General features: G+C 37.8%; 1 protein-coding gene across 1 annotated transcript in view; it reads right to left on the bottom strand.

Annotated features, from left to right (window-relative positions):
• The window catches only part of TMEM131L (transmembrane 131 like), a 150,933-nt gene that overhangs the window by 30,316 nt on the left and 94,125 nt on the right, over positions 1–26,492 (bottom strand). The window contains exons 8-25 of the mRNA XM_044767081.2: positions 21,290–21,367; positions 20,935–21,088; positions 19,610–19,668; positions 18,946–19,054; positions 16,900–16,993; positions 16,227–16,380; positions 15,503–15,673; positions 13,871–13,940; positions 12,683–12,800; positions 11,456–11,597; positions 10,064–10,173; positions 8,968–9,040; positions 6,144–6,271; positions 4,078–4,220; positions 2,319–2,505; positions 1,927–2,112; positions 1,238–1,387; positions 282–907 (exon numbers count right to left, since the gene is read on the bottom strand). Of these exons, the coding sequence (XP_044623016.1) occupies positions 282–907; positions 1,238–1,387; positions 1,927–2,112; positions 2,319–2,505; positions 4,078–4,220; positions 6,144–6,271; positions 8,968–9,040; positions 10,064–10,173; positions 11,456–11,597; positions 12,683–12,800; positions 13,871–13,940; positions 15,503–15,673; positions 16,227–16,380; positions 16,900–16,993; positions 18,946–19,054; positions 19,610–19,668; positions 20,935–21,088; positions 21,290–21,367 (2,752 nt within the window). The remainder of the gene's footprint in view (positions 1–281; positions 908–1,237; positions 1,388–1,926; positions 2,113–2,318; positions 2,506–4,077; positions 4,221–6,143; positions 6,272–8,967; positions 9,041–10,063; positions 10,174–11,455; positions 11,598–12,682; positions 12,801–13,870; positions 13,941–15,502; positions 15,674–16,226; positions 16,381–16,899; positions 16,994–18,945; positions 19,055–19,609; positions 19,669–20,934; positions 21,089–21,289; positions 21,368–26,492) is intronic.

Below are 26,492 nucleotides of genomic sequence, written 5' to 3'. Positions count from 1 at the left end.
AAGGAGTCCTCCCAACAATCAAATATGATTTCACATCCCTCTAAACATATGGACTAAAAAGTAAACTTCTTAGCCATGACATTCTAAAGCCTTGGTGCCTCACCCTAAACTTTTCATCTTACAAACCTTATTTCAACATTTACACCTTTCCTAAAACTTTGTGCATGAACTGAAAATTCAGCATCCGCAATTAAATCTAAAGTCACGGGTGACAACAAATGCCATTAAAAACAGACTGGAGACAAACAGGAGGGAAGAATCATCAAAGAGAAGAAGATTACCATTATTTTTCCTGGAAATTTCTGGCAAGTCTGACTGCAACTGAGGTGAACTCTTCGGCAAATGATTTTCAGGTAGTTTCTTAGGCGTCTTCAGAGGACAGAGCTCCTGTTCCTTGAGCTCAGCTACGCTTTCTGAAAGTTTAATGTCCGTTTCCTTAGGAAACATACATGTCTGTATTCCCTCCTTCATATGACATTCTGAAGAAGTATGATTGACCACAATTGTGTTTTTCAGTGTGTTTGCTTCTTTATTTAGTAAGTTTTTGGGAAGGGTTAAATTCTTCTGCAGGTTGACATTTATGCCACTTGCATATTTGAGGTTTATCCAGTTCTCACCCATAACATCAGTGCACACGTCCTCCTTAGGGGCAGACAGGGAGCTGCCCAGGGCCGAAGTCTGTTTTTCCTCAGTAGTAGTGTTGGCACTGCTGGCAACAGATGTGCTGGCTTTGTGTTTGCTGTAATAGACTGAGCATTTGTGCTTCTTCTGAGAATGACCGTAGGTAGCCGGGCTCCTCTTGGCAGCGTTCTGGATCCTGCTGTGCGGCGTGCTCACTGGAAGGCAGCTTTTCCCTCTGCCTTTATCAGAGGGGCCATAGGTATCGAGAAAATTCTTGCAATTGCTTCTGAATTTAAGAAGAAAAACATTCAACATAAAGGCAAACGGAATAAAACTCTACCCCTGTTTCCAAATCCATGAGAAAGAGGTAGTGATCGGTACTGTGTGTATTAAGGAGTTCTACTTTTCCTTTTTCTAAAGCTCCGTGAGTTTCAAAATCTAAGTCCTTATGTGGAGTCTATTTTATAATAAAAGAAATGTTATAGCCGTCACACAATGACTTAAAGAAAATTTTAAAAAAACAAATTTGGAATAAAAATTTATATTACCTTCAAATGAAATCAGAAACGAGTAATCTCAAAGGTGAGAACTCTCCCCACCCGCCAAGAATTCTTACTTGTGAGCGTGGGAGCTGATGACATCCATCGGACCGCTGTTTTGCTGTGAAGAGGAGCTAGCGTTTTGCCTCTGTCTCGTTTTCATGAACTCCATCAGAATGTACTGTGCTTGCTGGAAGGCTATTAAAATCACACCCAGCAGGGACAAACTGAGGAGGAAAGCAACAAGGTTCTTTACTGCATGCTTCTGACTGGCATTAAAAAGACTAGCTTTACTGTATTAAAATTCCATAAGATGTACGACATCATAATTTCTGACATTTCTTCGAGATTAAAAAAAAAAGTTTCTAAAAATATGTGTATTTATAAGTCAACTTTCCAATTCAATTTTTAAAGACACCTCCAGGATAAAATCACTCTAAAAGGGTCCTTCTAGTCTTCTAATCTCAAAATGCAACTGCACTGAGCTGATAAGAATAACACTTGTATCTTCTACTGTGACTGACAACCAACACATATGGAGCACAACTGTCTATCATGCTTCTAGATCCTATGAATCTCTCACAATTAGTTTACTATTATCTTAAAGCTTACTAGTGACTACTTTGTCTGTTTGATGTACATCAGCGTTCTCAAAGCAATATAAATTCCACTCAATTCACATGCTTTGATTATACCCAGGCAATATACATTTTCATGCAGCTCGCCTGGACGGCTTCTCTGCTCAGTGGAGAAGGTGGTCACTTACCTGACAAAGAAGACTGTGAGTCTCCAAAACGACTCCTCCCAGCTGGGTCCTGGGACCACATCCGCACACAAAGGCAACAGGTGATGAGGGAGCGTCACATTGAGAGTGAAGCGAAACTCTAGGTCTGCCGCCGTTACCAGAGTCAGCTCCCGAATGACCCAGGAAGAGGTGAAGTCTGGAGTAAATCTGATGACAAAAGATTCACCTTGAAGAACTTTAATTGTTTTAAGAACAAAACAAAATCATAATGGCAGCAAAACTTCTTACTTCTATAAGAGAAATACTTATATAAAAACAACTTAAGATTTCTTACCAATGAAAAAAGGTTTTGTTCCCCCACATTACGTTAAATGCATCACAAAACTTAAATAAGATTAAAGCTCAAGGCTTACACGATGCTGATATCCCGGGATGTGTTTGGGTCCAGGGAAAACTGATGACAATCTAGCACTTCGAATCCATAACCCTGGCAATTATACCCGTTAATTTTCAGAGATGTCACAGTTACAGGAAGTGGTCCGATATTCTCAACTTTAAAGCTCTTCGTAATAGACAAAATTTGCTTGCTGTCTTTCAGTTCTAGTAAGGATGAAAAGTGACATTTAGTATATATGAGCTGCAAATTTTATTTAAAATAATTTACTGAATCAACAAACCATGATTATTAAAATGAAAAAAATCAATGTAAGCTCAAAGCATTTCTATCTAGTTTCTAGAATGCTTACAGATTCAGTTATATTATCAGAATACAACAAAAATACTTAACTAGTCAAGATTTTTCTTAAGTTAAATGATCTGCCTAGGTACCAGAAGTAATCAAAATCTCTTCTTTGCTCTTTTACTTATTATAGGCTAAGGTCAAACGTTTATTCTTCTCAGAAGCCAAACAGTTTGGATTTACCACTAACCACCACACACCCTTTGATCTGGGGATCCTCACTCCCACTGAACAGGAGCCAGCTAAGAGGGTGTATGTGCTTCTGTGTAAATCCATCACAGCTACTGGAAACACAGTTCAAACACATGAAGTAAGCAGTTAAATCTTCAACAATAAATGAGAGCGCATTTTATGAGAGTTAGAAAAGGAAGAGTTATCACAACTTTAAAATATTCCTATAAATTTATAGTCCACAATCTATCGCATAGAAAGACTAATATTTTATCTGGTTCTATAGTTTTTACATTACTCCTTAATTCTATCTTTCAAAGTCAACTCTAAATTATTGAATGAATGAATGGGAAAATGAACACTCTGATGAAGAATTCTGAATGCAAAATGGCTAATAAATCTTGACAAACTTGGTGTTCATTTAGCATAGTTTTCTTAAAAAAAAAAATTCCAATCAGGCATTAAAATAGCACTATAAATTATCCAATAGTTTCACCAATCAGCTTTTACCACAGGAAACATACTGTTATTCTAAAACACTTTCAGTGTGCCACAGAAATTAAAAATAATAGGAAAACAAGACAGAATGTACCAAAATCCATTTTACATCTACTGTTTCAGCTTTTTTTAGTTCTTAAGGAAGTTCTTGAAACTAATATGTTAATTTAAAAGCATTTAATATTTAAACACATGAATAATTTAGAAATTTCTAAATCTGCCATTGTCTGATACAGTAGCCACTAGACATATATGGTTACTTAAATTTAAATTAAATAAACTTAAAAGTCAATTCTCTCAGTCACACTAGCTATATTTCAAGTGCTCATTAGCCACATGTAGCAAGTGGCTACTGTATTGGATGACACAGATATAGAATATTTCCACTATTGCATAAAGCTCTTGGTTAGCAGACCTTCAGTCTCTCTCCATTCATCATTTTGGTGTGATTTTCTATGATTAAGTAACTGATAACCAAATTAACAGTGTCATACTAGTCACCTTAAATATTTGATACTCTACTGGTAATTTAACAATTACCTCTTTTTCTTTATATCTATCATTTAAGTTGGGTTAAATATTTAAGTCTAATGTTCTAAGCAGTACCAACCAGCCTGTACATGCTCAAATGTTTGCCTCATCTAATCCTTTGCATCAGTACAACGAATTTACTGTCACTTTTTAAAAGATTCTTCTCATAGAACCCTTTTGCTCTGGGCTCTCGCACCCAGCCTCCCTGTCAGAAGATCGCCACATGGACTCACGTCGCCGACAGTCCATCAGCGTGGACTCGGGCACCTTGAATCGGAGCGAACCACCCGCGCCAGGAAGTCTCCCGCCCACTCGCAGTAACTCTCTCGCTCCGAATCCTTCCACGCCGATCATGTCCACGACAGTCAAGTTATTCCTGTAGTGAAAGGAGACGCAAAGAAAAAGGCATTACAGTAGAGGCACGAGATACAAGGCACTTGAATTTAAATATTCCTATTGAGCAAAAACATTTTTAAAGCTTTGCAAAAAAAATCAATTTAAATAGTGTGGCATCTCCTGCCATCTCACGAATAAGGGGCGTTCGTGGGCAATGGAAACTGCCAAGGCTGGTAGAGTCAAAGCAAGCTGACCACAGCAAGGAGGGAACGATCCGGGTCACTGTCCAGTCTCAGCCCACAACGTAAATCCATGTGTTTCCAATCACCAGCCACCCGGGTGGTGATCAGACCGGCAAGCGGGAAAAGAAAAAACCTGAAGAAATAAATCGGGGGCCACAGAGAAACACCTACAAATTTAGACAAATTGATAAAAATTGTTTACAGGGTGAATTAAGGAGTTTTCAATTGTGACGATAAGAAATTCTGCCTTAGGGATAATTCTAGAAATAAAATTCTACTTTTTTTTTCCCAACCAAAGACTTAAAATGTCATCCAACAAATAACATATATCTACTCAAGTTTTTAGTGGTCAAACAGAAATTCAGACTAGCTTTTCTGCCTTTTCATTAAGAGAAATAAGATAAGTGAAGATGATGTCTAAATGATGCAGACTGGACCAAAAGCCACTCCTCATTAATGTAAATACTATAGAAGGGGAGAGAGAATCCATTTCTAACTGCAAAATATACAGATATCTTTACATCTTTATCTAAAGGATTAAAAACCTTTATTTAACCATTTAAAAGCCTTTAAGTGATGTTAGATGATTGATATTATTTACAGAAAAATATTGTCTATCAATATAGAAACCACCAAAAATAAACAACTTCAAAAATCTAGACTTTCTTTTTCAGTCTGAGAGTTTAACTTGGGATGAGCTCAAGTTTCTCTCTGCACTTCCTATGACCTTTGTTCTTCAATGGAGAACGGGTTTAAAATAAAACACATTGCCAACAGGGCATTAGCAGTCTTAGTTAAAATGCTTAATAGAACAAACTCTTTCAAGAACTCTATTTTAGTACATTTTCTTTTTAGTAGCATTCACTTGCACAAGAACAAACACATATGATACATTAAAGCAAGTCCAGAATAAGGAAGTTTTTGCCAACTGATCTAACACTAGAAAAACTTAAAAAAAAAACCCCTAAAATGTCATTTATTAAAAATTAAATTTGTTAGACTTCTCACCACTGCAGAGAGCTTCAACATAGATCTGTATTTCCTGTAAATTTTTGAAAGAAGACTCTCAATAAAGACTACTTAAAGATGAAAAATACTTAAAGAATGAAAAACATTTAGCTGCTTAAATCAGTTAGCAATAACTTTCATTTAAGAGGAAAGAAAAGAAGTAAAAAGTCCCAACAGGCTCAACTAAGCATTGTTTCAGTTATTGTCCTTTTGTCCAGAGAATTCTATTGTCCACCGTCCAGAGAATTCCAGAAGGAAGACAGATAAGAGAGGGCTGTAAATCCAAATATTGCAGAACGAAAACGTATACAGCAGGGTTTCAATTATTTTTCTGAGCTAAGGACAGAGAAGTAAATATGTGTGTGTGCTTGTGTATGCATGTGCTTGGGTGTGTGCATTCATGTGTGTGTTCTGCCCTCTGTGACAACACCAGATGAGATGCTGAGTGAAATGGACTGCCGCTCTTGGAGAGAAGGGCACACACTCCCTATTCTACAAAAGAGGAAACGGAGGCACAGGCGGATTAAGTGTGCTCCTCAGGTAGCTTCTCTTCTTAGCCACCACCTCGTCCTAACATGCAACACAGCCTCATCCCTGAAGGCCTGACTGAGATGGACATGTCAACTCTCAGCTAAAGAGATTAGGTATTCTTGAAAGAAAGAGATGCAGAGTCAGCAAGAAAGAAACAGACTCGGTGACAGGGACACACCTACCGGATTAGTATGAGTGAGGTAACTTTTCCATAGTCAGCTGGCGTGAAAATTACACCGATCCTTTTCATTTCCAAAGGCTGCAAATGTAAGTGGAGGATGCCAAACCTGGATTCTTCAGAATGCATACCCTGCAAATTTAATAAATGCAATTAAACAATTCCCGTAAAGTGAGCTTCTGTCTGCACTACGTGCATTTTAGAGTCCAAACATGACAGCCTTTCTTTTAGTGTCCAGATTTGACCACTCTCATCAACCTGTTGAACTCGTTTATCCTGAGAGTTCACCCCAATAATCAGTTCCCAAGTCATAGCTGAGAAGTATACGCAGAGGCTGCAGGACAACCTGACATAGACACTGGAAAGGGGACTTGCTTCCCAGCTTGGATGGGAGTTGGAGCTAGAAGCCGTCTATGCAAAGGTGCTCTGACTGTAAAACATCACTTCGAAAACAGACCAGATACGTCTGCCTGAATGCCCCAGGGATCTGACCACACCACCCAGCCACTGCAAGACAACCCAAAGTCTCATCAACACTGAATTGAAGGTTATACAGAAATCATCTTTATTACATGCAGTCTCTCCATTCAGGATAAGGATCTTTCTTCATTCACATCCTCCTCTGTTCTCTCCAAGATTTCCAGCTTTCTCTGACAAAAGCTTGTGTTCTGAATTTAACATTCAAGATTTAGTTACCATTTCCCCTCTTGGCACTGCTTTTCCTAGCTCCTTCTCACTAAAGACAACTTAATTTCTTAGAGCTCTAATCATATAATCTGTGTGGTAATATTCCTCTGTTCTGTTTCTTTTAAATTTGTTTTATCCTTCAATTATTTCTAGAATTTCCCATGCTACCTGAAAGAAGAAACAGTGATGTTTTTTGATTTATTTTCACTAGAATTATGAACTTCATGAAGGGAGAAACTTTGCTTTAAACATGTAATATGAATACTGAATGCTGATTTTTAGTATTAAAACTATAATAATAACAGCACCATTTATTAAATGGTTCTTATATGCCAGGTACTGGAATATAATAAGGTATATAGAATGCTGAACATTCTATAAAACTTATTGAATCTTCAAACATTATTATGAGAAAGACGAAGCTTGGAAAAGTTGAATAATCTGCCCAGGGTCACATAGCTAGAACATGGAAGATTCTGGATTTGGAACCTTGAATGTCCACTTCCACATGCTCTAAACCAAAGGAACTACATTTCTAAAAGCAAACAAACAAAATTAAAATGTAGGCCTTCCTTTACATGACAAAGAGTTCTAATAAGAATTTTAAGTTAAATTTTTAAGAGTCTCAAAGGCATTGATATTAACTATTCTTGCTGTCAATGTAATAAATTCACAAAGGTAATAATTTCCTTTATCACAAAAGGTATACTGTTCTTGGGGAAAATCTTCAATCACAGATTAAAAACTTTTTCCAAATGAGTTGCACCGTTTGTTCAAATCTGAATAGAATATTTATATGTGAAAGAAACTAGTATTTTTTTTGGAATTTCAAATCATATATGATGCAATGCCAGTAAGGGAAAATGTCTCTTATTAGTTTGGACTAATTTACCGCCAACAGCCCCAGAAGACTGCTCAGTGGAGAGAAGAATGAGAGGGACAGAGCAGGACAGGCTGCTAGCAAGAACAAGACCACTGACATGGAGAGAGGAACGCTTGCTATTCATGTGTTTCCTACTGTAAATACGTCTCTGTTAAAAATCTAGTTAAAAAGTTGCTTTGATTAGTTTTAACTCTTAGCTGGAGATTATCTGTGGTCTTCCTCTTCCTATTATTCACATTAACCTAAAGCCAATAGTACATGGTTGGAAGGATAAGTGTGAAGAAAGAAAAATAAACCCGAGGCATTTAAATATGTGTGAGTATTAGAAATACAGTTATGCACATATGTGTACATGTGTATTTTTTTAAACAGCTGTTCCACTTCTAAATTGATCTCATACATAGAAGACCTGTAAGAAAAACACTCAGCTACACATGATGAGCCACAGAACTACTGAGCAAAAACTCAGACACAAGGCTGCCAAGTCCCCAGTCAAACATCCTCGCCACCTGACATGTTTATTCCTTCTCTGAAGTATTTCTGCAAGACCTCATGAGTGTCCAGAGGCTTAAGAATTTCAGAGAGATCCTTTTTTGGTTTTGTTTTTTTTTTTTTTTGCTGAGGAAGATTAGCCCTGAGCTAACATCTGTGCCAATCTTCCTCTATTTTGTATGTGGGTTGCCACCACAGCGTGGCTGACAAGTGGTGTACGTCTGCACCCAGGATCTAAACCTGCGAACCCAGGCTGGCAAAGCAGAAGGCACCAAACTTAACCACTACGCCATGGGGCTGGCCCCCAGAAAAATCCTTTTTTATAGGTGAGGTGAACATTATGGAAATTGGGTGACTGGCTACAAACATGAAGCCAGTTTAAGAGATTTTTTTTTTAAATGTATTTGGTTTTATCTTATCTTGCCTGAAAAAGAACTTGAGAGGGGCCAAGGAATCTTAAAAGAATTATACATTCTGGGGTCTCAAGTTTTATGGTTTTCTACATAGCTCTGATTCAATTGTTATTTCTTCACTCACTTGAATCTAAATCATCAAATTAAAATACTTTACAGGCTAACATGAACCGTGGACTCCTGCTGCATTAGTTAATTGGAAAAACCTGCTATGTATACTTAATGCCTAGAATATAAAAATAAGAGAGCCACATGTATTACGCAAAGACATTTGAAACATAAATCAGGGAGGCCGATATGCTACGTGTCTGGTTCGTCAGCATTCTTTTTTCTGTTTAAAGACGATATCCTACCCGGTAGGGGCAAGCTTTGGTGAGCTGGAATTCACCGGTTGTGAAATTAATCATCTGCAGATCGGTGCCAAACCTATAAAGAAAGAAATGTTTAAAATAGCATTCAGATCGCCAATAAAGAAAGAATAATATATGTGTGCACATATACATGTTTATATATATGTGAGCATGTGTATTTGCACACACATCCAGTTCATGTCCCGTCACTACTGTGTCCCAGTCCCCCCCGAACTGTACCTGACATATTGTAAGTGCTCCGTAAATACTGTGAATGAATGGCTTTGGCAGCACAGAATGTAAAGAAGCATAAGGTGACAAAAGCTCTAAAGATGAAGCAATTTTTCTTCTCCAAATGGTTCATGGCTATAGAACCTGATAGCAAGTGATTCTCAGCCAAGGGCAATTTTATCTCCCAGTGGACATTTGGCAATGTCTGGAGACATCTGTGCTTGCCACAGCTGGGGAGGTCCTATTGGCATCTGTTGGGTAGAAGCCAGGGACGCTGCTAAACATCCTTCAGAGCACAGAACAGTCCCTCGTCCCCCAAAGGATCATCTGGTCCAAAATGTCAACAGTGCTGAAGTTGAGAAACCCTAGGATAAGAGCAGATCCAACCAAGCCAAAAGGAGGAAACATTCTAAGTGAAACTGTGATTGTTGCGTGAAAATAAGATATAACAGACATGAACCAACAGTACGCTCATCTTATCTTCTTTAACAACACTAGATTCAAATATACTAAAACACTAAACTCACTTCTTGTGTTGCCCAGAGATCATCATGATGTAGATTCTAAATTTTAGGAGTATATGTGAAAGATCATGATTGTAAAGGTTCCCTGAACAAAGACAAGAATATTCTGCTGGGAACTGGACTTGACATAGTAATGCTAAAGATGCCACGTAACAAACACAACTGGAAATTTCCATCAAGTTATATGTACCAAGGAGCAGGGTGCCCAAGGTACATGGGTTAATACCATGTGCATCCAAGCACAGGTCCTGGGTGAAAAATGTGAAGGACTTGAAAGAATTTCAAGTCTTAACAGGATTTCCCAAACGGCCCATCAGAAAGTGTTCCCTGCCCGGGGACTTTACCATTTGTGGAGCAGACGCACTGCGGCCTCAGGTTTAGGATACAAGGCGATAGGCAGGAGCTGCAAGGAGACTGGCAGAGAGGAAGGGTTCTTCACCACAAAGTATTTCACCTAGAGATGGGGAAAGGACAATAAAAACCCCGAGAAGGACACAGCGTTACTCCAGAGATCTGCCCGCAAAGCATCCATCACCTGAATCTAATCACGGGGAACCATCACACGAATCAAATCGAGGCACATTCTTGAAAAAAAAAAATGGCCTGCACACTTCAAAAATCTCTACACCATGAAAGGCAAAGAAAGGCTGAGGAAGATTAAAGAAGATAAAAAGACCTGACAGAGCAATGCGAGATCCTGAATTGGATCCTGAGCCAGTGAAAAAAAAATTGCTACAAAGTTTGCTAGTGGGATAACTGGAAAAATTTGAATCCAGACTGCAGACTGGATAACATTATTCTGATTAATGTTACATTTTCTGATTTTGGTAATTATACTCTGGTATGTAAGAGGATGTTATTGTTCTTAGGAAATGTACACTGAAGCAGTTAGAAGCAGGGGGGCATAATGTCTGACTGTCAAATGGCTCATAAAAATATGTGTGTGGAAAGAGAGAGAGGGGAAATAAAAAAGCAAGTGTGGCAAATGTTAAAAACTGATGAATCTTTGTGAAGGGCTATTGGGGTAGTTCTTGGTACTATTCTTGAAAGTCTTCTCTAAGTTGAAATTATTTCAAAGTAAAAAATTTTTTCAGAACAGTCTGAGGATGTCATCCCTAAGAAACCTAATGAGTGCCTGAGGAAGTTAAATTACGACTCAGATCATAGGGAACATGGTCCTTTGGCAAGGAGACTTAGGAGACGTGAATGGAGGTCTGCTGGTGTCACCTCCGTCCCTTTGCCCTTCTTCCTGTCAGTGGAGCTCAATGAGAGGAGCACACACAGGAAGGAGTCAACACGCTGAAGTGGGAGAGCGAACAGACAGAGCCTGGTTGACAACAGCATCACAGAGCCACCTCACCAGCTTGAGACTTCTCTCCTTTGAGCTGCTCGTTATGAAGCAAACTAACTCCTGTTTAACCATGTGTTAGTCAAGATGTTCTCGGTTGTTTGCAATTGAATACTTTCTTTGCTGACAGATTGCGAATTAAATACAAACATCATAAAATGTATTTGTTTTATGCACTTTCTGTCTGCTTCGAGTTTTATTCATTATTTTGTCCTGTGGACACCTCCCTACTAAAAGCACTGAATGGCATATGTGTGTCACTTAATAGTGAATTCCAATTAACTTTTGTTCTAAAACAATATTCTTGAGGTGGAAAGACTCTGGTAACGTAAAAACTCAAGAGCTGGGGTGTCACTGACGAGGAGGGTGAAAGGCATACGATCCTCACCACGCTGTTCCTCAGGGCGGTTGCGCTGAAGTTTAACACGAGGCCCGGCTCTGTGATCAAACGAGGCAGAAAGACAACAAACGATTCTGACTCCTTGGATTTCTTCAAGTGGGCAAAGCGAGTCATTCCTAAAACAGTCCTCCTGTGTAATCCATAAAGAAAGAAATTATGATGAAAAATAATTTTGATATAAAAAAAGGAACTCAGTAAATATCACTCCTACTAAAAGGAACAAGGACTCTTGGGGGAAAAAATGGCTTATTCTGGGTCTGAGGAAGAGAAAGTAAAGATGATCCTCGAACATGCTGTTTTACTGGAAAGAAAGGAAGGGCTCAAAGAATGATGGGAACAGGTTAAAGGGACCCCACAAGCTAGCCTGAAGGGGCTCTCATCAGCCAAATCTGGGACAATTTGGCATCAAAAATAATGATGGTAATGGTGCTGATGACCAAAGAATCCACAGTGATGCTTAAAAAGAATGGAGAATGAACAAAATAATTAGACACATCATCATTTTACAGCCATTGATCTAACAACTGATCCTCCCCATGCGAGGATTATCAATGAATCCTAAAATCATGGGGTGAAATATTCTTAGGGAACAGGAAATTTATAGGATCTCAAATTATCACAGCACATATTACTTAATAATTGCAAAAGGAAAAACGTGTCTGCAGTGCAGAGAGATCCATCACACACACAAGGAGAGAGTCAGATGATTCAACTTAGCAATGTCAATAATGGGACAAATTGGCATTTATGTCCCTCCTGAGGTGATGCAATGACAAGAACACAAGACCAATCAAGTAATTAGTACTCTTCCCAAAAATGTTTAACATGAATGTAAACTTGAGGAAAAAAGTCAAAATAATCCATAAAGTATTTCCTAATAAAGTACTGAGGGTTGAAGTACCATGATATCTACAGCTTACTTTCAAATGACTCAGCGAAATGAAAATGTGTGAGTGTGTCCACATAGATACAGATGTAGAGACAGAAATAAAGCAAAAATGGCAAAATATGAACAACTGGTGAATCCAGATGAGGAATATTTGAGTATTTATTGCATTATACTTTCAACTTTTCTGAGGTTTGAAATTTGTCAAAATAAAAGGCTGAAGAAAAATACCAATTATTAAAAATTCAGTACTGCAATTTCAAAAAAGTACTATGTGATTGTTTCTCCCCAGTGCTGAATACAAGAAAGGAAGACAGGGGAAGACATACTTGCAGACGTCACCATTTTTAAATTTCTTCCATCTTTCATACAATTTATTTGCAAGTTCGGAATCCACATCCCAGGTAGATCGATCCAGAGAAAGGCTCCCTTCCCAATTTGGATTTTCTAAAAGTTAGATCAGATTTCATATTTAGAATTAGAGAAAAGGCAATTCGATTGGTAAATAATGCCAAGGGCTGACTGTTGATCTTCTCAAACTGAGAGGATGGGCAAGTGGATAAACACCCCTCTCCTTGGACTGCTTGACTAAAGTCCCTCTAACTCAAGGGCAAATGATAGATCAAATGAAACAAACATGTATAAACAAAACTAAATCGAATTATGCAAAGGGTATAACACAAAAGACACATGGCTCATGAATACACCCTGAAACGAGTTAAAATTATATTTGGACCATTTCTTAATAGCTTTAAATCTAAAAGCCCAAACTGCTTCCATGTAGATGCCAGTGTCTGGGGTACCATGTGGAACACTGACAGACCAATGGCAGTCCTCCTCAGAGGGCACAGACCAGGGGCTCAGCCTGGAGGGGGTGCATGTTTATAAACTGGTCTCCTGTTCACCTCACCCTCTCTGGTCTATGTGTTCTGTCTCATCTGTGCTAAAGAGCATATCAGGATAAAAAAGTGAGAATTTCCCAAAAGAAATCTCTGTACTATAATACTCTCCTTAGATTAAATATTTTAATAAATAGAAAGGCAGGAAAAAAAACCCAGAAGTAGCTTCTATATCCACACTCTGTGGCCTTCGGTCTCACACAACAACTAGCACCCTCAATGAGATGTTTATGCTCCTGTAACTAAGGTCTTCAAATGCAATTCCAAATCATTTTTACTAACTTCTATTCAGCCCTTTTATAAGAGGACCAGAATAACCTTCCCATTTTTCCTGGAGACACAGTTGCTAGGATGATCAAATAATGTGTTTGAAAAATTCTCTTATGAAAGTACAAGCTACTTAAGGGGGCATTATTTACACCAGCACTGTGGATGTCTTCGGAGGATTCTTAACAATTTCAAGCCATTCTGTTAATGATTCTGCTCTTTAAGAATAGAATAGGATGCAGTGACATTCACAGGACTAACTATTCCATCTACAAATGCTAACTTTCCTCACTACTTCCCACCCGACCCCAAACTAGAGTTCTAGAGAAAGCCTAAGGGCAAGATACTTACCTGCTTTTGATTTTCCCATGAAATAATGCATGCCACAATGTGCTATCACTTCAAAACCCAGACTCCCTTCCTAGATTGAAAAGTAATATATGAATAACTTAAAACACAACACTAAACATAAAAATCCTAACGCACTCAAATGCAAAGCAGACATTGGCCTCCACCTCAGTGAACTTCCCTTTAACCAGAAGCCAGATAACTAGAAAGTGATTTCCTAGCTTCCTTTAATCTTGAATGAGAGCTGTGAACTCTCTCTCACAGGAAGGATCGTGACAGTGGATTCTGTACCATAATCAATACTCATACCCCAAAGACACCAAGCTGCCTTCTGGATTAAAGATCAAATTAGTCTCAGGACACTCTTAGTAGGTTTTTTCAAAAACCTGTACTCTCATCCTCTCATAAACATATGCCAATCTATAGCAACTCCCATGCTACTCGGGACATTTAAATTAATGTTCCATTCCCTACAGCTTGGGAAAGCACAGACTCGTTACTTCCACACATCCCTGAAACCTGCCTGCTCCCTCCCCCACTCACTCTTCTATGCATCTCTTTTTTTTTTTTTTTAAGATTTAATTTTTTCCTTTTTCTCCCCAAAGCCCCCCGGTACATAGTTGTGTATTCTTCGTTGTGGGTCCTTCTAGTTGTGGCATGTGGGACGCTGCCTCAGCGTGGTTTGATGAGCAGTGCCATGTCCGCGCCCAGGATTTGAACTAACGAAACACTGGGCCGCCTGCAGCGGAGCGCGCGAACTTAACCACTCGGCCACGGGGCCAGCCCCCTCTTCTATGCATCTCTTGACTGGAAAAAGGAAATTTCTAAGAAATATCCCCTGCTCAAAACATGGATGAATGGAATTAACCTTACATATTGTTTAGCTTAATTTTAGAGGTCCTATCTTTAAACTTATAGCTAAACATGAGGCATTCCTATCTATGAAACACCAACGCTAATAAGTGAGAAAAATCATAAAGATGGTTGCATGAATGTCTCATAGTGAAAAATTAGAATCTGGTGTTATACAGAATAGCTTGGATCAAAAAGAAGCAATAACAGTAACTAAATGAAAAGAAATAAACATCAAGAAAAAATGAGACATGTTTAAGATAAAGATCTAAATTAAATACAATTTGCCCAGATTTTAGAAAGCATTTTCTTAATTGTGAACCCTTCAGGCTTTAAATTTGGCCCACTAAAGAAATTCAAAGATTACAAGCAACTGAGAGTCACTTATCAGAGGTCTAAATAAAGCATTTAACCATCTAATTTATTTGAAGTCCTTGCAAATATGTACTAAAATCTCAACTCTGTTTTCTATAGCAAGCACATCTTCCTTACTCTACAAATTCTGGAAATAAAGGAAGATGAGACTCATCTACTTGTAACGCCTTACTTCTTTCAAGAACTTCAAATTATCTTATGAAAAATAGAAACTCTTTTCAAAGACAGATTTCCATATTTAAACAATTTCCCATCTAAGACTGGCCTGGTAATATCCTTCAATTTCTTAAACAGCCTTAAAGAACATGAGCTTAACTCAGCCAATAACACCCAAGCACTAGAAGATGATAAAAAGAAACAGTAATTTTTATAAAAATTTTAACACATATATAGAGTTGCAAACAATACCTTGGTGGGCGCTGAGTAAATCTGTAGAGGTATTGCAAAAATAGCACCTATGTTTGTAGTCAAAAATACATTGGTGAATAGATTTATGGCAATGTCTTTAACAGCAAGTTTCAAAGAAAATATATTCCAACAGCCTGGAGGTAGAAATAAAGGGCCAGTGAAATTCAGAATCTAAAAAGAAAAGAAGCAAGAGAAATTACTTCTCCTAACACTAATTATGATTAAAATCATTATAAAGTATGATACTATAGTTCTTCCATACTTCTGAAAAATATAATTTTACTCAATTATTTCCAGGTCAAAGAATGAAAGATTTTTAGATGAGATAGGTTTTATGTAATGTTTAATATGCTGTTTTTAAATTTCACAAAAGTAATCTTGAAATTTTCATAGGCAGTATTTTACCAAAACCTATTTTATCATGAACTAGGCTTATTTTTACTAAACATAATCTTTTCAGTATAAACTATACATTATGATATTTTTTAATAACATTAAGTGTGAAAATCCTTAAAGGATATATCCTGGTCCCTTTAAGCTCCTTGAACAATAGTTTAAAAAAATTAAAAAAGAGATCATAAAAGTAATTATGAAAACATTAAAAAGACAAATGCTTGCTATAAAAATCATTAGGTAAAAATTAAATTTTATCAATACTAATTTCATAGCATCTGACCTTAAACAAAGCTTACAATAACCTAAAACTTGGATAAAAAATATGTACCTTTAAAATGCGCTTGGTCTCCTCGGAAACAAACACGTCATTTAATACAACACTACGATCAAAATGGTTGAGGTACCACATCGACCAAACTCCTGATGTGTTCTCGTGAGTCTCTATGTGAAACTGGGTTGCAGAGGAGTCCATTCTAAAATACCTGTGAACACAGGACGTGCATGCTATCAGCCATGAGTGTTAGACAACTGTTAGCACTCGAATGAGCCCCTGACTGCAAAAAGAGGAGCTGTACAAAAGAGCAGAGAACGAAAGTTGGCGCTGGAAATGAGCTTACAGATCCGTTTCTTCAACGCTCTTGCTCCCAAGTGGATCATCTGAAGGCCAGAGGGAAAGAGGCCTGGTGAGGACCAGGACAGCTCACAGAGGCCACCAGAGCAAAACCAGGACCTGACTGCACCTCAGAAAAACGGAGCCAATAATTTTTCTCCCATAATTTGTTTCATGAACTGAATCATTCAGCTTCCTCTTTCCCATTCTGCAAAGAGCCCTTTTACTGCTTGTGATGCATTAACGCATTATGCATTAATGCATTAGCAGCACGGATGCATGACGGCAAGTCCAGAGAGAGAGAATCACACAAGCCTTATCAGTTATAGTTTAAAATAATTTCTAGACCAAAAAAGGTAACACAATTTCAGGGAAAGCAGACTTCACCTACCCTTGAACCACAGGAGAGGAGAGGCATGCTCTTAGTGTTGGAGTGTTTTTTGTTTTCTTTACATCTTCTTTCATGCCACTGTCACATGATGTAGCTATTTTGAGGTATAAAGAAATAAAAGTGAAGCCTAAGTATCTTTGCTTTCATCACGCCTGAACAAAAACAAGATATATGTTTTATTTATAACTTTTTAATTATTTCACTTTTCTGTCTCCATTAAAATCATGCATCAGATTTAAATGGTAACATCCTTTCTCAAACACTCCTCTTTTGTCTTGACCAGCTTGTTGCCAATTATCTAGAACCTGGTGTCTACTACCACCATTTCGCTTTTTCAAACCAACCTCTCATTTCTTCTTTGGGGGGAGAAAAAGAAAAAAAGAGTCAGCGCTTTGTGGCTTTCCCTTTGCAAAGATCTGTATTCACCGTAAATAAGAGGAAAGTCCTTGGGTCTGCCAGAGATGATAGAGGTGACACAAGCAGCTCAGCTGGCTGGGGTGGAGAGGAGCATGTGGAGGGATGAGCAAGAAAGGAAGACACCTAAATAGCAGGAAGGAGCCTCAGAGGGAAAGTGGAAATGCATTTCAAAATGCTGCTGATTTATCAAAACAACACTGTTAAGCTTTGCTTGAGCTAGGTCATCATATCAAATCACTGGTGTTGATTCTTAACTCTGATACTAACACCCAACTCTTGTGTTTTTTAAGCTGTATACATGGTTCCAAAAAAATTCACACACTAACAAAAAATGTGAAAAAGTCTACCTTTCACCCCTGTTTCCCAATTTCTTAGAGGAAACAACTGTTAGCAGTTTCTTGAACATCTTTCCAGGTGTTCTATGCATACACAACTACATAGATATGCTTTAAAAAAAACAAGATGTACACACTGCTTGCATCACACGTCTATGTATGCTTTTTATTTTTTTAAGTTAGTGGGGGTTTTTTTTGCTGGGAAAGATTCACCCTGAGCTAACGTCTGTTGCCAATCTTCCTCTCTCACTTTTTTTCCCTCCCCAAAGCCCCAGTACATAGTTGTATATTTTAGTTGTAAGTCCTTCTAGTTCTTCTATGTAAGCCACCACCACAGCACAGCTACTGACAGACTAGTGGTGTGGTTCTGCACCCAGGAATGGAACCTGGGTCACTAAAGCAGAGTGTGCCAAACTTTAACCACCAGGCCATCAGGGCTGGCTCCATGCATGCTTTTAAGAGCTACAGACTACACTCCCCTGGAGAGGAACCACAATTTAACCAGTCTCCTATCAGTGGATGTTTACATTGTTCCGCTGTCACAAACAACACGCATTTCTGTAGGTATAATTTTGAATACATATGAGTATATCTGTAGATAAGTTCCTAAAAGTAGAATTAAGGATCGAAGAGCATACACATGCATCTTAAATTTTCATAGAGATTGTCCATTTCCCCTCGCTTTTAAAAAGCCTATATCAATTTATACTCTTGTCGAAAATATGAGTGTTTTTTCCTTAATCATTACCAACACAGAATATTAACAATCTTTTTCATCTTTATCCATCTCAGTACTTGTTGCTTTAATTAACATTTCTTTCAATAGAAGTGAGGCAGGAAATGTTTTCATATGTTTAAAATCCATTTGTATTTCTTTACAGAACTTTTTAACTCTTAACAACCTAAAGCTAGGATTGGGTTTATACTCACTTGACATTCTGCATTGCATTCTACACAAAGAAACAAAACTGGGCCAGCAAAACCTCTCTATCTATGAAAGTAGCACATCCATCAAACACATTTACATCCTAGTCTTTCAAATCACCAACTGAGGTAAGCTCTAAATTCAAAATCCTCCATATGTGGCAGAATAAAAGTGGCATCAACAATAATAGCTTTTTCTACCATGCCATGTCTAAGAACTATTAAGGGTGTGGTATTGAAAGAAACTCATTCACTTTCTTCAAACCATGCCTAATCTGTAGCCATGAGTCATTTCACAGAAACAACTGCCACCCTAACAACTAGTTAACAAAAATAAAAAGACAATTTCCAATATTTTTAAAATTTGTACCTTTGCAAGTAAAAGAGGCAATTTTTGTAAAATTTGTCGTAGAAGTAGGTAGGAGTACGGGTTCGAACTGCAGAGACAGAGCATCTCTTTGTGAGAAATGATGTACATCCTATAACAAAAAAAAATCCAGCATTACTCCTCCCAGCTGGGAGAATACTTCTCCAGTTTGAATCAACTCTGTTAAAATAACTAAGTAGCTCAGACAAGCATATACAGCAACTGCGCAGGAGATGTGTCTCTAACAGCATGAAGGGGGTGCTGATAAGCTTCATCAAATATGGGATCAAGCAAGGGCTTAAATTAAAGCAAAAGAGAATAGAGACAAGTGTTCTTGTATCTGTCTCTGAAAACTTCTCATGTTCTGTAATTAAATATACACTTGTGGGGCTGGCCCCGTGGCCGACTGGTTAAGTTCGCGCACTCCGCAGCAGGCGGCCCAGTGTTTCGTTAGTTCGAATCCTGGGCGCGGACATGGCACTGCTCATCAAACCACGCTGAGGCAGCGTCCCACATGCCACAACTGGAAGAACCCACAACGAAGAATACACAACTATGTACCAGGGGGCTTTGGGGAGAAAAAGGAAAAAATAAAATCTTTAAAAAAAAAAAAAATAATATACACTTGTAAGTTTAATAGTCACCTTATGTGAGCATTTAAAATTACCTGTATCCATATAAGGCTGTTTCCTGAATGTAATATATACATATTTACTGCCGAATCATCTGTCCAAAAGAATCAGAGTAATGAGATTAAAACAAAGAACCATCTCATTCTCGTACCTTAATATAGTCGTTAAAATATCGCATTACACGTTTCTATAAAAAATGTGACTCATTTTTCAATACTGAAATTGAAACTAGGAGCTATTTTCTGTTGGGTGTTCTTTTAAGTCACAAGAAAAAGGACCCTTACAAAAAGATTGACCTCCCAACATAGGCTCTCTAAATGAGGAAGAACTACCCATCTAGGGTCACACTGTTTCTCCTCCGGATGAAACTAACAGCTTCAAATAAAGTTATGTTCTCCTGTTGATTACAGAGTCCCGCATTTCCTAATTTAGATGACCATACTGGGGAAAAACAAAAGCCTGGGATCTCAAAACATGGCCTTCCTTTTAACCCTCATGGGATCAGGGTCTTCTCTACATTGATGTCCACCTGGCCATTCTGAGAATTACCCAAAACTATGAACCAAAGGACTGAAAGCTCTCCTGCTGATCCGTCACACTAGAACTAATTCTGAGGAATGGAAAGTAAATGATGTGTGACCAACAATTAAGACTGCCAATATAAAACTACATTTTGGTACCATTTCTTTCTCTAAATATATATATATATATATATATATATATATACACTCACATACCAGAACAGTCTTGATAACTAACGGATAATAGCAAACCCTACATTATAAATGTCATGGATCATAAAATATGTATCTCCTACAAAAGTTCTTAGAAATTCAAACTGATGAACTATGCTATTTCTGGTAAGTAGGACAAACATTTTCAAAGATAGAATTCATAGAAATGAACACTAAAATTCACACTACTCTAACTTGTCAGGAATCTGGGAACAACCAGCATCCAATCAACTATTAAAAGAATAAAATAGCATGATTTGGTCAAGTGAGCTTCTGCAAATCAGTAAAAGTGGAACAAGAGACACAAGATTTCAAATACCTTGTGAATATTTATATTAGATTGCTGTGTCCATCTAATTTGTGTACTATCTCCAGAATGCCAAGAAAAATTATTCCCAAGGAAACTCAGAATGGTTTGCAGTTGCCACTGAATTTATTCCAAAATAATACAGATGCACTAGCAGTTGCAGATTGAGAACCAGTTAGTATTACAATCTCTTAACAATGAAAGCACAGGCCCTTTGTCTTAGAGTGTAACGATATCATCTACAAGTAAATGCTATAGAACGATGATGCAGGTTAATCAAGACACATGATAATAAAAATTTTGAAAGATTCCACCTTACCTGAGGTCTCAGATTTATCTGTAGCTACATAAATAATAGAGAGATGATCTAACAAATCTTGTGTGGTTTCTTCAAATTCTTTTGAAGAGTTCTCCATCGTTAGAATTATGCTCATTTGTAGCCGTAAAATATCATCAGATTCCAGATAACAACTCTGAGATCAGAGGGATGGAAAAAAAGAAAAAACTCAAAAAATCACCCAAACTTTTTGATTTCAAATTTTATAAAAAAGAAAAGCACTTAAGGTAAGGACATGTGTATTTCTCCGAGAACAGAATGTGCTGTTTTATTTTGTATTTCTAAGCAAAGAGGCAGGAAGGAAAGGAGAGAGAAAACACTACATTTTTTATTTTACCTTTAATTGCTGACACACTTTATTATGTAAACTGCATTCCAGTTGCACCTGCAAGAGGCTACTATTAGTGGTTTCTGCCTAAAAGAAGAAAAAAGGGGGAAAAAATACTTAGAAACAATAGGCTCACTCCAGTATTAATATTAAACAATCTATCATTTATTCAGAAACTACATTCACTCATTCACTTATTTATTCATTCCACAAATATCTGAATATCTGTTATATGCTGAGTATTACACTATTTACTGAAAATACAACAGTGAATAAAACAGAAAAATCTGTCACTGAGCTTACATTAATGGAAATCATAAGCTCTCCCTTGGGCAACACGAAAATTCCTATTATGGAAGCAGATAAATATGTCCTAAATATATATGGGAACACTCTAGTTTGGCATTTCTTATGCTTTTTGAACATTTTGTTTCAACATAGGAGTCTACTTTTATTTTAAAGTAGGTTCACCCACTAATAGTCAATCAATTGTTCTTATGTCTGCCTTCCATCTGTAGAATGACCTTAAAAGCTATGACAAAACCATAAGTGATGTCGCAAATTCAACTGGCTATCATTTTTCATATGTGGAAGAGCTACAGATGAAAGAGACAAAAGTATATGGAAAGAATGCAGAATTTCATAAGTTCAAAGATCTTAACAGCCACACAGGATGATATTGACATCTTGAAGACAAGGAAACGCAAACTCCAATCCAGGGATATACAGCCATTTGGGTGGGAGGGTGGGGGCGGCAGACAGGGAATACACAGAAAATTCAGGGGCTCGTCCCATGGCCTAGTGGTTAAATTTGGCACGTTCCACTTTGGCAGCCTGGGTTTGGTTCCCAGGAGTGGACCTAAACCACTCATCACCAGCCATGCTGTGGCGGTGACCCACATACAAAATAGAGGAAGATCGGCACAGATGTTAGCTCAGGGTGAATCTTCCTCAAGCAATTCTTCCTCAGGAAGGAAAAAAAATTCAGGTAGTGCAGCATGTGAATTTCAAGGACCTTGGCTGTGAGATTTCCTCTTTAGATGAGTTTGATGCGTCTGGCATAGTGATTATAAAAGGCACTTGGCTTGGCAGCCACAATCAGAACACCAGGAAATCATGGTCAGCTAAGAAGCCATTCCCCAAATCCTTGGCAGACTCAATTGTGGGTAAGTGTCTATTCACTCAAGGAAGATTTAGTATTAAGTAGAATCACCACAATTACATTTAATTTGTTAGATTTATAAGAATTTCCTAAGTACATTATATAAAAACACATTTTTAACTACTTCAATTGTCATTCAGCAATTAAAGTATAAAAACATAGAATAAAATATATTACATTTTAAGATGTTGTAAAAATAGTTAAGGAGTTTAACCAAGCTTGTAAATGGAACCAAACATTAATCAGAGACTTTTTTCAAAAACTAATTGCTAGTATCTGCTAGACTTAAACAGAATAATACCATTTGTGAACTGAACCTAAAATCTTAAGAACTAGATGTTTTAATTTGTCTTTTTGTGAACAAGTCCCACTATCAAAGACATAAACAAAAAAGGCCCACTAGTACTGTCTGAAATTGCTTTCACCAAAGTTATAAATGACCTCCTCATATCCAAATCCAACAGCAACTTTTCATTTTGTCCAACCCTTCTGCACTTAACAACATTAACCACTTGTCCTTCTCTTGGTTGTCTCTCTGGCTCCTCCTCCTCTACCCATCAGATGTTAGCATTATTCAGGTTTGGTCTTCTGCCCTTTCACGCTCTCCCTAGGGGAGGCTCTTTCACATGTTGAAACCACCCATACTTATCTCTGCAGCTCAGACCTCTCTGCACTCCCATGTGTCCAACCAACGACCGGGCATCGCTGCATCCTCACACATCCCAAGGCAGCTACGTCTGCTCTATACCTCGTCTTAGCACCATTATTCACAGACAGCTCTATTATTCACACAACTGCTTAAGCCAGAAACCTGGAAACCAACTTCACTTCACCTTCTGACTTACCCTCCTCAAACAAATCCATAACCAAGTTAGATTGATTGTACCTTCTCAGCAGTCCTGTCCTTGAATCCATTCATTTCTCTTCATCCCTAATACCCCAGAGATCAGGGGTCAGCAAATTATGCCAAATACAGTCCTCTGCCTGTGTTTGTAAATAAAGTTTTATTGGAACACAGCCACGTTGATTCCTTCACTCTCCAGGCCTTTACTGAAAAAGTTTACGGATCCTTGCCCTAGTAGGAGGTATGGAAGGAGCGAGGTAGGTAGGCTGGTACAGTAACTTCTTCCTAGTCTCCCTGTGTCCACTTCTGCCCTCTCCACTTCACTCTCCATGCTGAATCAAGAGTGAGTTTACAAACATGTGAATCAGGTGATACCACTAACTCCTTAAAACTCTTCAAAGACTTCCTGCTTGGCCAAAGTTCCAAATTCTTCCCTATAGCTACAAAACTCAAGCACCTGCCTAGTCTCCACCTCTCTGTTTATACTCCAGCCTCACTGGTCTACTTTCTGCTGTTTTGCCTTACAACCTCTGAAATTACTGTTCCTTTGCTTTGAATCTGCATCCCCAATCCACCCTCCCTTCCACCTAGCTATACCCAATTCATCCTTCGTCTTCCAGCTTAAATATCATTCCTGTGGCGATCCTCCCTGACACAGCTAGGGTAAATGCCGTTCCTCCCACCCATAGCACCTTTTACCCAACCCTCTTTAACATTCCTTATTATAATGTAACAACATGTTCAAGGTCTGTCTTCCTCAGCAGATTGCAAGCACATTATCTGATGCTTTTGCCACAATGCCTACAGCTTAATCGACACTCAATATATAGCTGGTGAATGAAGAGAAGTGGGCACAGAGCCAGAGACGCTTGCTCGAAAAGTGCAAGCCTGAAAAGGGCAAGAAACTAAAAATAACAAACAATGGCTATAAAATGAAAGAATATACCAAAACCTAGTATTTGGCAAGTGCTTCTCATCTGAAACTTTAAAAAAAAAAAATCTTAAAGAAAATCCCATATCAATACGGTTTGAACATATACATTTATAATTATTTTTTTTCAATCTACAGCAATTTAACTATAGGTCTTAACCTGACAAGGCAATTCTATTCCCTAAAATATTTTTTCAAATACCAAGATGTAAAAAGTTCAAAATTATAATTGTGGACACAATTAAAAATCCTATTTGCACAGTGATTTATGTGATTTAAAGCCTAATATTTTGTCATTTTTGGTAAGCTTCTGGATGGATGAATTTACAATTTACCATTTTAAGTAAGATTCTTCTATTAGCTGGAAGCATAACAAAAACAAACTACTATATTGTTTCATTTGTTATAGAACATATTTCAGAATCCCACAAGGGGGAGTTCCAGCACCTCCAGGCTCCTCTTGAAGCGCCTTAATGTTTCTCAAAGAGAAATTTAAACGTTCGTGTCTTTCTCAGAAGAATAAAACTATGATAATCTTGACTTGAAAAAGGAAACCATAACCAAAACATGAGCCAGGTGGGGCAACCACACACACACGGATTACGAATTCTCCCTGCAAGGATGCCAGCTGAGCACATTTGTTATGACAGTAGGACATCTTAGCCAGCAGTGTGCCTGGGCAGATTCTAACAGGAAAACAAACAAAAACCTACTTCTCCACTTTTGAAACCTCCTACACTACTTTAACAAATCAGCTCATAAATTTTATAGCTAAAAGAGAAAATAGTTCCTTAGAAGTTTTCAGAGAAAGTATATGGTATTATTCCCTTTTAGAAAATAGGGAAAAATGTGGTTCGGAGGGGTCAAATGACTTAGCAAAGGTCCTGAGCTTAGCTAGTGGAAAACCAGGGGAAAAAAAAAAAGCAGGTTTTTTTGACATAAGTCAGTACTTTTTCTAAGTAAATCAGAATAGACCAAGTCTATTCCTCCTAGGTTTAAAAGCCTAAAAATTCCTCAACATGGAAACATATATTAGAAAACCATGTCAAGAGATAATGCAACAGTCAAGAAAACGGCAGTGTTAAAACTCCTTTTGTAATTGCTCGTATTCCCATGGTTTTGTGGTGAAAGGCTATGAGTCCAGGTAAATGGATCCAAAAGAGAAAAAAACATCACCTTCTTCTACTTACTAAGAAACTGTTCTTTGTACACTGGGCCAGGGGCAAATGCGATTTTGGGGTATTGTGTGCAATTAAAGAAAGTGATAGACGTTAAAAAGTCCTAAGTCATTTTAGATGACTTTTATTAACCAGAGTAAACCATATCCTAACAAAATCTATATTAATCCAGACAGAATCTATATTAATCCAGACAGAATGAACAAAACTTGAAATTATGACATTCCCAGTAATGACCACACATGAAAATCTTTAAGTAAAATAACTTCTGAAATATAAAAGAATTACTTAGATAAATCCCAATCTTAGATTCTTTCTCAGACATTTTTCTCCCCTTTTACAACTTTGAATACTACGTTTTAGAGGTCCTTACAAAAGTAAATCTCTTATGCCAATGTGTCTATCAATAGGAACACAGATTTCATATAAGCCTTGTGACCGTTCCAGCCAGTGGCCCACACATATGTTGCTAGGTACAACACATTCTATACAGCAAATGATTTTCTATAAAATGTGCACTTTCTTGGGTTCTTTCCATATAACACTCATGCTCTATAATCAAACTCCTAATTTAGGGTTTCCTGCATAACAGACAGGCTCAGCTGAGTTATTAGTAAGCACTGTATGGTTGCTTTACCCTTTAAGAGCAATTGTATTTCAACCCTCACCACTACCATTGCCCTTCTATTGTCTGAGGGCATATAGAAGTCTTAACCACTGAAACAAAATTTACCTACCTTGCTAGACCCACTCGCTAAAATATTTGTAAAAACCAAGGAACTGGCTGATAAGAGTTCTTTGTTTTAAGGGAAAAGGGGTTAAAGCAATTGTACAGCATGTTTCCCTATCCACATCTTTTTAGAAAAGGCAGTGTGGCCAAGTGGTTTTGCAGTCAACATAGACTCAAGATGAAACCCCAACCATCAGACCCTGGGGACATTCCCTACCTTTCCCAAGACTCAGGCTCCCTTTCTATAACACAGAGTTAATGAACTCACGGCCACGTTATGAGCATTAAATGAGATATATATGCCAATCACAGGGCACAGGGTAGGCCTTCAAAAGCGAGCATTATTATTTTTCTTTCCCACATCAAA

Source organism: Equus asinus, chromosome 3, assembly GCF_041296235.1.
Source record: "Equus asinus isolate D_3611 breed Donkey chromosome 3, EquAss-T2T_v2, whole genome shotgun sequence".
Taxonomy (NCBI): domain Eukaryota; kingdom Metazoa; phylum Chordata; class Mammalia; order Perissodactyla; family Equidae; genus Equus; species Equus asinus.
This window is presented reverse-complemented; position numbering and strand designations above follow the sequence as displayed.